A 14,402-nucleotide genomic window follows, 5' to 3' on the forward strand; every position below is an offset into this window, starting at 1 on the left:
AAAGGAATATTAAATATTTAATCAAATGGGAAGGTTAACCAGTTAAAAAGTATTAAATTTAGGAACTATATAAATATATAAACGGTATTAATATAAAAATTCTTGTTAAGCAATTCTATTAGCAAAACCCAAATAAACCGGCGAACCCTTAAACTATTACAACCCCAAACTCACTATCCACCTAAGGAGTTAAGTTATACTTAAAGTTAAGCATTAAAAGAAAGGAAATAATATTATACAGCTAAGACTTTAAAACTAAAGATAACTAATACTACCCCTAGTAGGAAGTAAAGCTATAAACAATTAAATAAGAACAATCTATTAGCTATAAAAGGACCAACAGTTAATGTATAAATGCCCAACAGAAGGAAGGGGGTTATAAATTATATAAGGTCTGAATGAGCATAAATAGCTAAAGAATCTCCCATTCCAGGACAGGAGAGAAGGAGAGATCAAGGCCCTAGAGACCCCTAGTAGATTATTAATGAATATGACTAAGTTCCAAGCCCTCTATAAGAGCCCTTGTCACACCACATTTGCCTTCGTGCAAGACTCCCGTGCCGCCAGTCACAGCTCAACCACGGTAAATCACGTTTTCGTACCCTCGGCACCATCTATCTCTGCTTTGCACACACAGATCTCATTATGTTGAGGTCCTTGACATAGTCTACCAACGTTGGCTATCAAGTTTGTCCGTCCAGTTCATTCAGTTAGTCTCTATCGCTGTTCAACCATCGACTGCCTTCTGGCCTTGATCGCCCATACTCTTTTTTTCGATTACACAAGCCGTAGTACCTGATTCCTCTTGCATCATCTTCTTCAACAACCTGGATATCTCGAAAATCTCCTGGCTCTGCTTGCTGGGGTAAGTGTAACACTCTTACTTATCCAGATCCACCTAGGCTGGGTTTTCATCCCGAGCTAATATCAGAACTGGAATGAAATAGAAACTTCGAGATGTCAACCACCAGCAATGCCGAAAGTGCTCTGAGCAGTGCAGTCTTGTGCTCCCGAGAGACAGCGATGAACGCGGCTAAGGAAGCCATTCGCAAGCATGGCACAGAAAAAATAGTTGCAACAACGTTCCGGCTCCTCTGCGAGTCGCCCGCTAAGGACCTCAAAGACAGATTGGTAAAGGAGTTACACGATATTGCAATGGCCATAGAAGAAGAAATGGCGAACATAGACCGAACATTCGACCAACTGCCACCCCCAGCGCCTGTCAAGGCCGAGGATTCTGCAGCGACGCAAGAGTCCTGAACAGCCTGAGGGTTCAGAACTGGAAATCCCACGCCCAGAGGCCCCGCGCAAGCGAGGGAGACCGCGGAAGATCGCAACAGTTCCCACCGAGACTCCAGCCTAATCGATCCTTATCCCCGATGAGCCGACACCGCTACCAGTCGAGGCAGTCCGGCCTCAATCAGTCCATCCTTATCTCTCTTAAGTCGGCGCCGCACTACTGGTTCTTCATCTTCCTCTTCATAGTTCTTCATTGTCGCTACTCTCAGCAGCACTTTCCATTTCAGTATCACTTTCAGTCTCGGTGGCATTCCTTGTCTTAGTATCTTGACTGCCTTGAAAGAGAGAAAGAGGGTTCAAATCCGGTTTGACGATCTTACAGCTTGTGTAGTATGCATATGCATCGATGCAGACCTTGTACCCGCAACTCATACGACCTGGAAGACGGGGAGGTTTGAATGGTGAGCTCAATATGGTAGGCTAGGGTACGTGGTGAGATGAGCCAAAGGGGAGGGGAGACAGAGACCTCGCACAGATGCCTAAGATGGACATGCATATTCTATTTGGTCGCATGGCAGATATACTATGGTAATTGTAGACTATCATGGTTGTTACAGCACAAGTCGATAGAAAACATACCTCGGAGCCATGGTCTCTTAGCATCCCAAACAAGTAAGACTTGTCCAATCTAAGCGCTATTATTCTATGGGCTCTTGAGCTCTTGATCCCGAATGTGACACGAGCGAGGAATCGCGGGTTATCTCAGACATCCTCGTCCGCACGAATGAATCGCTGCCGTCTTCAGCAAATAAGTATATTCTTTCCTGCATAATAGTTTTGGTTTCAGGTCTTAGAATATCCTCATTGTGCATTTTCTTCGCGGTCGCTTGTTTCGTGCCAAACGATCTCCATGACCGGCCCACGAGAAAGTGAGAACTTTCAACCAGCCAGCTGTGGATAGCGTCTATGATGGTGGATCCGTACCCCTTGCTGAGGTTTTTTATTTCTTTCACATATGGCGAGGGCATTATGAGTTCAAGGAAGCGATCGCAGACGATCGAGCCTGTGTGGCAGTTTCAGCCTGAGGGGTTGGAGGCTGAGTTTAAATAGTGGCCCGACTTTCTTCGAGTTGAGGGCCAAGTTCGCTGTGAGAACAACGACTTGGTCTATTGAGCGAAAATGATCGCTCATGGCCGCATTCCAAGCCTCCGGCCGTGACTTCTCTGGAAAGTTCTGACATCTTGCAGATGGTGGACTTTACGGAGTACGCTGCAGCGGCGCTGAAGCTTGTGCGACATCATGGGAAGCTGACGCCGACCCAATGTGCCAATATTTTGATGGGAAGGAAGACGAAATTTGGTCAGAAAGGTCTCGAAATGTGCCATGGTAGACTAGCTGCCGAGGATGCATTGAAGGAAGAAAATATTATTTATCGTAGCAGTGGAATAGCTATACAGTATCTTCGGGTATGATTACACTCTTACTTTTTTTTTAATATCTTCACTGACGATACGCATAGCTTGGCCCTAAAGCTCATTCGTTCCTTTCCGGTGAGTGCGGACTCGCGCTAGCTACGATAAGCAAGGGCGAGAGCGGTCAAAATACTTTATCAACAGTAGAGAAGCTTCCCGGCGGGATGATAGCTCAGTCAACGAAACGGAAGGTCAGATTCGCTGCTGCAAGCGAGCTAAATGATGAACGGGATGAGGAGGGCGAAGTCTCCAAATATTTCCGGAAGAGCACAAAATCGTAGACATACTTGTCCAAAAAACCGCGCTCCGGATGCGTTCAGGAATAGTGGCGGGGGATAGGGGTCTACTCTGACGGGTTCGGGACGTCCCGATGACGAGCCACGGCCACATTGTGGTGGACGGCAAATATCCACCGGGTAAGCGAGTCGGCTTACCTAACCAGGCAGCCGTGATATCAGATTCGCGATATTAAAATACATTTCTTGCATGAGGCTCGCCTACTTCAATATTAGTAACGACCACTAGCTGCAGGGAATCTGGAGCCTCACTGTGTTTTGCTCAATGAAAACTCCCATCTCATCGGCATGATCCATTAGGTCATTGACGCCTAAGTGCCAGTAAACCTCTCGCTTGTTGGAGTTACTAAAATCGAAATCCGGTAGACAACTGATACTCTTGACGGCGCCGCCTGGGCCACGCATGGACTCGGTGTTGACGATCCCGTCGTTCTGGTACCAATCTCCAAGATCCGGTCCTAGGAGATCCTTTTGCGCCTGCGTAAGATCTTGGCCTCCCATTGCGTAGACACTTAACAGCATTATCGGTATGACGTCCTTTCGCGGAATGTACATTCCGGGCTTTGGAAGTACGAGATTGTAACCCGTTTCTTGGAGAACCCTAGTTATCACTTGTTGAGTAATCCACTGAACGAAAGAGTGGAAACTGGTTACCGTAGTGAGGAATCTCCACCCAGCGTTAGTGAATGCGTCGATTATTGCCCCTGTCAGCGCCCCAATGATTGGGAAATTTCCAGTTACTCCCCGCACGAAACTCTCAATACTGGTGGGAAAGGAGTCAATTGCATCATTGCCCCACACCGGCCAGTCTTTGGGGAAAGGAACTGTTGCATGGAAGGATAAGCTGAAGTAGATGATATGCGGCGAAGTATTGATTGTATGCTGGGAAAGAGCATAAACCCCTTCAATACTGTTGTCGTAAAGACCGTTATTGGTAGAATTTAACCATTTCCACACGGGGCCGTTGACTGATTCCAAGCGGAGGAGCATTTCCTGGAATGTTTCTCCCGGATTTCTGCGTATTCCCCAGTGGTCAAGCTGAAGATCATAAGGCCTTTTCTCTGGGGGATAGAAGGATGCTGTAGCGAAGAGTCTTGCGACTAGACTGACTGCCTGTTTCCTTGATCGCTATTTATCTTTCGTGAGTCTTTAAAGGCTTGACAATTGCGAGAACCGAGGGATTGAACACATACGGAAAGAAAACTTTCGAGCGTATCTATATAAGTCGTTCCTCTATGAGGGGTCCCAAGGGTTGTGACAGAGATGATCCAGTTATCTCTCCCTGCCTGGCCAAAGTATGCGGGATGCAAAATCCCAGCCGCCCTGGCCATTAAACTGATGAGGTAGCGTACTGTGTTTCCACCCTGAGAGTGGCAAATAAAATGAACTTTGTGGTCTTTGTCCCACTTCCAGTCGTCGGGAAAGGTTGAGTTTGGGAACAGGACTGCTCGTCTTCTATGACTGGTAACGGTTTGCTCGGGGGCGTGAGCTGGATCTGCAGCAAAATGATTGCCGTAATCAACGTCTAGGTCATATTGCTCATCAATCAAACCCGTCGTTGGGTTGATCGTGCTAAATCTAATTGCAGTTAGCTAAGAATATTGAAACGGGTTTAATGAAACACACCTCCCGCAAGTTAGCTGACTGTATAGCTCACATGCACGTTCCCAGTTGGAAGAGAATGGAGCCACTGGAGTAACAATGACTGTATATCCTTCTTCGACGAGGAGCTTCGGGACGTTAATCACACCACCGAAGTAATTGATGGCACCAAATAACGGTGCGCCCCAACCCAAGAATCCAGGTACTTTAATACGTTGTTAGCTATGTTCGGGAACACTTGCAACCACTCACCGAAGACAATCGGTACTGATGTATTAGCAGTTGTAGTTTTTTTCACTTCTTGAACGAGGTTGCGCAAATTGATAAGCCCGTCCGCGTTGTTAAGAGCTACCATTGTAGGATTCGGTTTAATAAAGAGAGCTTTATATTATTCAGATATCCGTAGTAGAGAATGTGTAGTGAGAATAGGGGCTTATGGTGGTAGCATTTGGACTCTTATATCCTCGCTAAAGGCTGAATATGTTGAGAGAAGTTTCACATGCAATCTTAGTCGGCTGATTCTTACAATGTAATGACATCATGTATATTTCCAGCAGGTCTGACGATGGGCTGGTGACAAAATTTAAGTGCTACAGTTGCAGACTCACAGGAAGCTTTGAAAGCCTCGTTTGTTGACCAAAATGAACCATACCTTTGAAATGGCAGTCATTATTACATGCTCAGCACATCTTTGGGTATTTGTGAAGTCAAACTTATTAAAAGCGTGAGCTCAAGGGTGATATATCTCTACCAGCGACCCGACTGTAGCCTTTCGCGAAAGATTCTGGCATCATTCATGCGCCTAAATGATGCATGCTGAACACTTGCCCTGCTGATGCTCCAATGAAGCTCCCTCTGTGCTTGTTGGCTAGCCGCTTAGCTGCCTTACCCAAAGGATGTAATGTACAACCAAGCGATGTCTCTTCAAAGCTTGGAGAAGCCAGAAAATACTCGCAGGATTTTGAGTCCGTGTGTGGTTGACTGTATCTTTCATTTGTACAAAGGCCCATTTTTGAACATACTGATATCGGACACGAGCTACCAAGAAATATGCGAATGGGCCGAATTGGACGAGACATTTCGAGGGAAATTTGGCCATCGATCCACATTACAGTGTCTCACTGCTTCGGTGTTGGAAGGCAACTTTGGATCAACCTTACGTGCTGCGATCAACGGAGAACTAGCCCCTTACAAATCTGTCTTGAGTGACCTCACTATTTTAACAATTCATTGACCGATGTGGATGCCGGGATATTGTTGATACCCATTATGCTCACCCCAGGAATGCCAAACCTTCTTAAGCTCAACTTTAGATGAAAGCGCCTTTTGGAGAGACGCAAAGGTTTTCTTTGCCTGCTCTACGCTTTAGGTTGCGAGCCATTCGTGATTGAGACAGTGTCCTATATCTGAAATTGGGACTGAGGTCGGCAGATTCCAGCAAACTAGTCCGAAAATTGCCGCTATTATTCTCTAGCCATAGCAGATGAGGCTTCAATGATAATTTCTTACTGACACGTCCACCACCCATACCAAGAAACTAGCTGATTTCCGCAAAATTCCCCATTGCCAGCTGGTTGCCTCTCCGATTTGACACCTTCAGCCTTATACCACAACCTGCACCTGAAGTCTCGCTGCCTCATTGTAGCAAAACACACGAGGTATTCTAGAACTACGGTGGCACTGCTATATAAAGTCAATAATCCTGTTTCTGATGCTCGACCATCCTTTCCAGGGAACAGATTAAGTGACAAAATGTCCCTAGTGTGTAGCAGAGGAGAAAAGAGATGGAGATTTGGTGGAATGAGTCTTAGGTCATAACCATGATGTTGACGCCGCAGCTTGGCGTCACCCTTACGGAAAGCTTCGAGATTTTATCCTTGCTAATGGATTACGCTCCTGGTTCTATAGCTAATCATGATAAACTATAAGCCTGGGTTTTTATGGTCATTAGACACGATTGCTTCATGTCTCGGAATTTTCTGTTACACTAGCCAGCCTGTTAGCAAATGATGACGATGGGCGGACCTGTCAGACAATAGTTACGTTTGACTGAGGATTTTATTATGCGGCCTCACGTATGGGTGGTCCCTAGGTCCTTGACGGCATTCCAACCCCAGGCGATGGGCTCACCGTGCGTCGCGGAAAATGCCTGGGTGATATCCCGCACGGCAGGGACGTCTCTCGCTCTATACGGCCGCATGGACACGACGAAGGTGCTTCCGGTGAAAACGCCGGCGGGACACAGCGGTATCGTAGTGCGATACATTGGCACGACAGACCGCAAGTTTCACGCTCTCGGTTCCGCCCTAGAGTCTCGCACCTGAAACCTAGGATCACTTTTGAACTATCTAATGGTGCTCTCACAATCCGGGGTAATACATATTGTCAGTTTTCATTATTTCCACCCCGTTTCCAACTTCGTGGTGCTCCTTGCCGAATGGTTGATTTTCCCTTTGCTATATAGGCGGTCTCCGGGATCGGAGATGGACAGTATCCGTATAGCAGGGTCTCGTGTTAGAAATAACCACTGCGGCAAAAGGTAGTTGTAGGTGCCCCTTATTAAGGGCTATATTCCGACATCTCGGGCTACTCACCGGAATCTGTCCAACATTTTGCCCCGCTAAGCCTAAGGCACATCAGCCCCGAAGCATCAACCCCGCCAAGCCAAACCCAGCACCTACAAAAGCTGCTGTCACAATCAATCAAAGCAGTATGTCAATTGCTCACACTCCATGATACAAACTCCCGGCTCACGCTAGATACAACAGCATGGCAATTTATCCATTCCATCCCATCGGCCGGGAAGATTTTGCTTATTTCACTGTTTTCCCAAGTTTGTGGCGCTCCTTGCCTAGTTTTTGGGTTTCTCGGCTATATAGGTTTGGTCGATTTTACGGCCCTGATTCCTGGTTCTAGTCCAAACGAAGTGGGAAGCAGGGACCCAGTATCTGGATATCGATAGAATCTGTAGTACAGAGGTCTTAGGCCACTTATTCTAGTAAAGCAATCTCTCTCTGAACATCTTCATGAAGCTGTAACTATATTTAAATACCTATATCAGTCCCAGCAATTAGCTCTTCTTCGCGCATATGGGATTGAGTCGAAGTGCCCGGTATTTCACCACCCGCAGCCATCTCAGCAACCCTGCTTACCCGGGTGCACTACGAAAAGCGGTATCTTATCTTGTCGACTTGTCTGCAAAAGGCTATCCCGTGTTGGGGAAGATGTCGTCTTTGTCCCAAGAGGATTGGTTACAAGGGCAGGTGCGTGGTCATGCCCAAGGCAATAGTCCCCAAGGAGTCAATTCTCAAGGAGGTAGCTCCCAAGACGATGATGCCCTAGGTGGTGTTTTTCGTGATCTGGGGGCTGAGGAGGATGCCCTACTGGCAGATCCGCCGGCATGGCTTAAACCAATTCATCTGAGATGGCGACACCATTATTTACGGATACACATACGTAGTGGTATCGATAGCAATGATCCACCAGAGGATTTTGCTGATTATGGAGATTATGAACATGCGAAACTTGCGATTCACACCCTATTAGCTAATCCACCACCGTGGCTCAAAAAGATCTATAGATGGAGCCGTCAGCAGTATCTAGAGATACGTAACGAGAGTGCTCTAGACACGCTTCGGCTTCACGAAATCGTTAACAATCCACCACCATGGCTCCAAAGGATCCCAAAGGAACACAGATTTGAATATTTATGGATACACAGAGAATCTTCTATCATTGCTGAGGATAATGACCTCTCATTGGAACCTGCTCTAGATAACTTAAACGACGATTCGATTGATGCACTTCTAGCTAATCGCGATCAGATGCCAATGTATCTTCAAGCCATTAAACCATCTTGCCAACGTAACTATTTATTGATACACCAAGCGAGACGTGCCGCAGACCTTCAGAGTGCCTCATCACGACCTGCGGTTCCTCAAGCACCTTCACTTGTTTCAGCACGATCGGGCGTAATAACACTAACGCCTTCACGTTCCCAGGGCGGCGATTCCCCGGCTGGTGGTTCCCAAAGCGGTGACTGGCAATCGCGATTGCTTGAGAGCTGGAGGAGCCTAGGTGGTGGTATCTCTCACCAAGCCCATCACAGCAATTTGTAGCACCAGCGCAGCTTCAAATAGACCGGCAAGCATAATTCGCAATTATCATGACAATTTCCTCCATCTGGCTGGGCGTGAGCACCTAGGGCCTAATAATAAAATAGGGAATCCAGTTAATAAGAACCCCAAACAGTAGCAGCATGTAGTGGGTTTGCTTGAAATTGGGGAAATGCTTGTTGTCTTCATGAATCTACTCGAGTTTTTGATTCTCTATGGAAATTCTTGCTCCTATTTACATTTTCATAGCTGCATATAGCGGTCAGTTAAGCAAATGAAGCATTCCTAAACCATCTTTCCCGCCTTTAACGTATCGCATTAGTATATGGTAGATCAACGTAGGATCAAAACATTAAGAACTCCTAATAAAGCTTCAATCTCTAGCTGCTTAAATATATATTTAAAGGCAAAGTCTGGGCATATAAATAGAATATAGTTATTAAAGCTTTGTTTTAAGAAGCTTCTAAATAGATTTATCTAATAGTAGTTTAAAGCGGGTATTTTAACAGCTTTTAACGATAATATTAGCGGGGTTCTATAAATTATATAAAGTGAATAAGTAAGTTATTACCTATTAACTATAGCAATATATACAATGAAACGCTTAATCTTTAATTTATTTAATAAAGATAGGTTTAACTATAATAATATAATTAGCTTATATTAAATTAAAACCCTTTTTAAAAATTTAAATAATTATAATTAAAATTAAAGGATCTTTAGGATTTTTATTTTTCTATACTTCTTTATTTATTATTTAATAAAATAAAATATAAAGTGCTTTATACTTTAATAATAAATCTTTAATAAAGATAAATGTTTAATATATATTAAGGAATTCCTTATATAAAATAAAGGTAATTAAAAAGGCTATTATAAATAAGATTATAAAAATAATTATCTTTTTTTATAAAATATAATAAAGGTTTAATATATTTTTATATTATTTTTTATTTTTAAATATTTCTTATACCTTTTAAGTAATAAAGCTTATCTTTTAATTTTTATTTTTAATTATATTAAAATATAATTAAAGTATATATTTATAAAGATTAATATTTAATATAACATTTAAATTACCTTTAATATTTTAAGATTAAAAATATAATAACTATTTATAAAGTAGCATTAAGGTTAAAGTTAAAAAGGTAATATATAATTTTAATTTATAAAAACTGCTTTAGCTTTTAAACCTTTTATTTATTTTTAAAATAACATTTTTTATTATAAATTAAAAACTATATATATTAAGGTTAAATATTTATTATAAAGTTAATTTTCTTTATAATTATATATTTAATTATTTCTTTAATATATTAATAAGCTTTTTAATATCTTTAAAGTATATATTAAAGAAATTAAAATATTTAATAATTTTTAAATCTATTTTAAATAATAGAATAATTAAAGAATTAAAAAATTTATAATAATTATATTATTAAATTATATAAAGCTTTAAAACCTTTTTATTAAATACTTTATATATAAAAAAGCGTTATTTATATATAGTATAAATTATTTTATTAATTAATTTTATATTACCTTTATAGTTAATAAATTAATTACTTTTTTTTACCTATTTATTAAAATCTTTATATAGGTTATAATTAAAGGGCTTATTTTAATCCTATATAGCTAATAAGGTAATAATATTAAAGAATAACTTTAAGGGATATAAATTATAATAAATTAAGGTTTTACTTATATTAATAAAATATATAAATAAAGTTAAATAATTAATTAATTTATTTATAATAAATCTTTATATTATTATATTTTTAATAATTTAATTATAAGCTTTATTTATAATTATTTAATTTAGCTTAATAAAGAAAGGTTTAAATACTTTTATTTTATTATTAAGCTTAATAATTATAATAGATTTTTTTTAAATCCTAATTAATATAAAGGAAGTTAATATAATTATAATAATATAGCTATTATTTCTTATTTCCTTTTTATTTAATTTTAAAAGTATTTTCTTTAAATTAATAATATTTTATTTTTAATATTATTAATTATTAATAATTTTATTTTATTAAAGTTTAAAAATAAGTAGGAATTTAATTTTAAAATATATATTTTATATTATATTTATAATCTTATTAATTATTATATAAATAAATTAAATCTTTAACTTTTAATTACCTTTAAATAATAATATAAAAAAGATATACTTATATAATTATTAATATTATTATTTATAAAGCTTAAATAATATAAAGATTATAGTAAAACCTTTTAAAAGTAATTTTAAAAGTTAAACTATTAAAAGTTATTTAATATAAAAATAAGTAAAACTTTTAATATATATTCTTAAAGGATATTTAAAGTTAAAGCTTTATAGGTATATTAATATACTTAAAAGTAAATAATAATCTTTTTTATATTTCTTATTTAATTTAACATTTTATATTATTAAATAAATATAAAAAGTAAGAATAATTTTATATAAGCTTTTAAATATTTTATTAATACTTATATTATTAATTAATAAAATATTAAAGGTCTTTTTAAAGTAATATATAAAGAAAATATAAGTAATAATTTAAAGTTAATAAAGTTTAAAAGTAAAATTAAAACCTTAAAAGTAATAATAATATTTAAAGTTAATAGAATCCATTTTAATAAAATTATATTTAATAAAAGTATAAATAAACTTTTAAATTTTTCGTTTTATATTTTTATTAAAATTAATAAAGGTATTTAAAACTTATCCTTTAAATAATTTATTTAAATTATTAATAAAATTAATAATCTTTTAAATAATATTTAATAAATAATAACCTTTATAAACTATTTTAACTTATAATAAAGTAAGTTAAATTAAATATATTTATTATAATAAAACCTTAAGCTTAAAGTAATAAATATATTATTAAAATAAATAAATAATAAATATTTAAGCATTAAAAATTAAATATAATTAATTAATAATAAAATATATAATATAGTTTTATTTTTATTATTTATTAATAATTTATATAATATAGTTTAAATTATAATATATAATATAATATATTTAATATTATAAATATTAATTAATATTTAATTAATTTAATAATATTTAATTAATTATATTTATTAAGTATTAATATTATTAATTTTATTTATCTTTATAATATATAAATAAATAAGATTAAATAAATTAATAAAAATATAAATATATTTATTATTATTAATATAATTATAAACTTAATTTTAAATTATATTAAAGCTATATATTATAAAAAAGGTAAACTTTAATTAGCTTTTATAAATAAATACTTTTAATATATTTTAAATAATTTTTAAATATAGTAATTTAATGAACTATAAGCTTATAATAATACTTATAACTTTTAAGTAATATATTTTAAAATTATTAATTAATAATATATAGCTTAATAATTAAATATAATAAAGTAAAGTAATAAATATTATTATTTATTAATATAATAAATTTATAGCTTAAGCTTTTAAAATAATAAACAATATAAATGGAAATTAATATTAAGTTAATATATAATATAAAAGCATAATAATATAAAAGATAAAGAAAACTTAAAAATATATTAATAGAAATTAAAAGGTAATATATAATATATATATAAAGTAATATATATTATATAAATTTAATTATTATAAGTAGTAAAAATATATTAAGCCGTTAAAATAATATTACGTTAAATGTATCGATGTATGGTACGTTGGCGATAAAAGAGGAATCTTTACGTTAAGGCTATATATGGGCTTGCAGAAAGGTAGTAGAGAAGTGGGTGTAGATGGTTGTTACGGCAGAGATAAGAGAGAGAGAGCGATACGGGTTAGCTTGCTAGCTTACAGGTGGGGTGGAGCAGGGGACCGGCCTACAGCTTGGCACGTCGGTGGGCGGGGTTATCTAGACGAGCGCGCTAATTCTCCGCGACGAAGCAACATGGCATCCTACCCCGCCATCTCCGACAAGATCATGACATAATTACACCATACCTATGTTTTCCTAAGCGAACCATAGTGATAAATTACGTTGTCTCTATAGTTGACCTGCGAGTCGATCAATTGATAAATCAGGTGTCTTGAACTCAGCCCCTAGCAGAGTCTTCATCGGGCTCCAAACTAACCCAATTATAGCCAGTTTGGTACCCCTGGATCCGCTCGGAGGGTGCAGGTCACAGATAAAACCACCTACTCAATCAGAGTCTTTCTGCCCTGCTATGCGCCGCAAGATGACTCGCCCGACCACCTGTCCTCCTCCAATATTTATCCAACAATTCGGGCGCGATTTTCTGAAGTTTGCTTTCGGACTCCATTGTGGTTTCGTGGGGTTCGCTCGAGTGGCCAACCCATTGAACTTCGAATTGGAAGCCCCCGCGGCGCATCTTGTGGCCCAGAACGTTGAAGACGTGGTACATCTCGGCCGGCGGATTTTCAGGCTTGTAGAAGAGCACACTTTGGCGTCCACCCTGGGTCTCCCAATACGTGTATAACATCTCTCCCGCTCCCCGCTGGATTTCTTCTTCCGCCTCCCATGTGACATCTCCTTCGCTCTCGCCAACCCAGTGCACTAGCAATTCAACAGTGCCACTTTGGTCGCCAGACATGCGATGTCGGAGCAGGTTGGCTATCTCACGTACTTCTCGGTCGTCGTAGTCGCTGTCTTCTGCTTGATTAGACGAATTGGGCCCGATTTGATGTGCCTTATCTTTGCCCCTGAGGCAGGATTCGTCGACAACATTCGCTGAGGGCTTGGTGGTAGGGGGCTGGTTAACTTGGCTGTTTGCCGTTGGGTTCGTCTCTTGTTGGTTATCACGTAAGGCTAGATTCATGCCGTCCTCTGTTAGGATCGGCAACGCCTCTAGCTGTTTCGTCGCGGTATGAGTCTCATAGCAATGTGATGGGCGTGAAGGAGGTGGTGTTTCTGTAGAGCTTTCGACGTTGGAATTTGGATCTTGTCCAAGTACTGACGCGACTGATTCGACATCGAAGCTCCTCTGTGGTTCCGTACTCTCGGCATCAAGGCGAAGCGGTGGTGATCCGCTAGCGACTGTTCTCAATCTAGACAAACTCGGGCTAGCTAGCGTCCGGTAAAACTGGATGACTCGAGGATGAGCGATGACTTTGCTCTGCTTGAAACCTAGCACTTGGAGGCCATCTTTGCTGACCGCTCTGCTGAGCGCAACATATGCCTGGCCTTTTTCAAACGTTCTCTCTAGGTCAACCTTAACTCGATATAAAGTCTGACCTTGAGCCTTGTGAATCGAAAGAGCCCATGCCAAAATTAGCGGCAATTGCCTACGCGCCGCTCGAACCTCCCCTGTAGGTGATTCCACTTTCCAAAGTTCCGGTGTACAATGAAGAATGCGACCAGTCTCGTCTGCTCCGTTGAACTGTACGACCGGATATTCATTAAACCGTCCGGCGGGTTCCGGGTCTTGGCTAGACGGCTTAGAACGGGTGTCTGCCTGGTTTACCGAACAAAGTAACTCGTCGTTTGCCTTCCTAGCGTCAAACATGGCCTTGCTCATGAAATTAATCACTTTCCCAAGTGATCCGTTCACTAATGTATCATCCACCTTCTTGATCAACATGACTTGGGCACCTACTTTGAGGTCAAGAGCTTTAGGCGCCATTATATTCGCAAGCAGCTTATTCCGTAGTTTTGGAACTCCTTTATCATAAGCTTCGTAATGATGCGTCTG

The 14,402-nt window shown here is 38.8% G+C and overlaps 5 protein-coding genes across 5 annotated transcripts; 2 read left to right on the forward strand and 3 right to left on the reverse strand.

Moving 5' to 3' along the window:
- Window positions 1-1,804: 1,804 nt before the first annotated feature.
- Window positions 1,805-2,377, reverse strand: F5B22DRAFT_248197 (uncharacterized protein). The gene has a single exon (XM_047969984.1). The coding sequence runs from the start codon at window positions 2,265-2,267 to the stop codon at window positions 1,938-1,940; it is 330 nt and encodes a 109-aa protein (XP_047829591.1). The 5' UTR covers window positions 2,268-2,377; the 3' UTR covers window positions 1,805-1,937.
- Window positions 2,378-2,486: 109 nt separating this feature from the next.
- On the forward strand, window positions 2,487-2,992 carry F5B22DRAFT_637241 (uncharacterized protein; the record flags this gene model as incomplete). Its single annotated transcript, XM_047977408.1, has 2 exons — window positions 2,487-2,705; window positions 2,759-2,992. 2 exons carry the CDS (start codon window positions 2,487-2,489, stop codon window positions 2,990-2,992), a joined length of 453 nt encoding a protein of 150 aa, XP_047829592.1.
- Window positions 2,993-3,145: 153 nt separating this feature from the next.
- Window positions 3,146-4,964, reverse strand: F5B22DRAFT_647854 (lipase; the record flags this gene model as incomplete). The annotated part of the gene is made up of 5 exons (XM_047978939.1): window positions 3,146-3,208; window positions 3,260-4,135; window positions 4,201-4,585; window positions 4,634-4,814; window positions 4,862-4,964. 5 exons carry the CDS (start codon window positions 4,962-4,964, stop codon window positions 3,146-3,148), a joined length of 1,608 nt encoding a protein of 535 aa, XP_047829593.1.
- Window positions 4,965-7,297: 2,333 nt separating this feature from the next.
- Window positions 7,298-8,953, forward strand: F5B22DRAFT_657004 (uncharacterized protein). The gene has a single exon (XM_047980011.1). The coding sequence runs from the start codon at window positions 7,699-7,701 to the stop codon at window positions 8,725-8,727; it is 1,029 nt and encodes a 342-aa protein (XP_047829594.1). The 5' UTR covers window positions 7,298-7,698; the 3' UTR covers window positions 8,728-8,953.
- Window positions 8,954-12,896: 3,943 nt separating this feature from the next.
- Window positions 12,897-14,216, reverse strand: F5B22DRAFT_637246 (uncharacterized protein; the record flags this gene model as incomplete). Its single annotated transcript, XM_047977411.1, has 2 exons — window positions 12,897-13,498; window positions 14,069-14,216. 2 exons carry the CDS (start codon window positions 14,214-14,216, stop codon window positions 12,897-12,899), a joined length of 750 nt encoding a protein of 249 aa, XP_047829595.1.
- Between the last annotated feature and the right edge of the window lie 186 nt (window positions 14,217-14,402).

The sequence above is a fragment of the Xylaria bambusicola genome (assembly GCF_022495145.1).
Source record: "Xylaria bambusicola strain CBS 139988 unplaced genomic scaffold F5B22scaffold_29, whole genome shotgun sequence".
NCBI lineage: Eukaryota > Fungi > Ascomycota > Sordariomycetes > Xylariales > Xylariaceae > Xylaria > Xylaria bambusicola.

What these genes read in the sequence shown, in the direction of transcription:
- F5B22DRAFT_248197 (XM_047969984.1), bottom strand. Translation starts at nt 2,267, where the DNA reads ATGCCCTCGCCATATGTGAAAGAAATAAAAAACCTCAGCAAGGGGTAC.
- F5B22DRAFT_657004 (XM_047980011.1), top strand. Translation starts at nt 7,699, where the DNA reads ATGGGATTGAGTCGAAGTGCCCGGTATTTCACCACCCGCAGCCATCTC.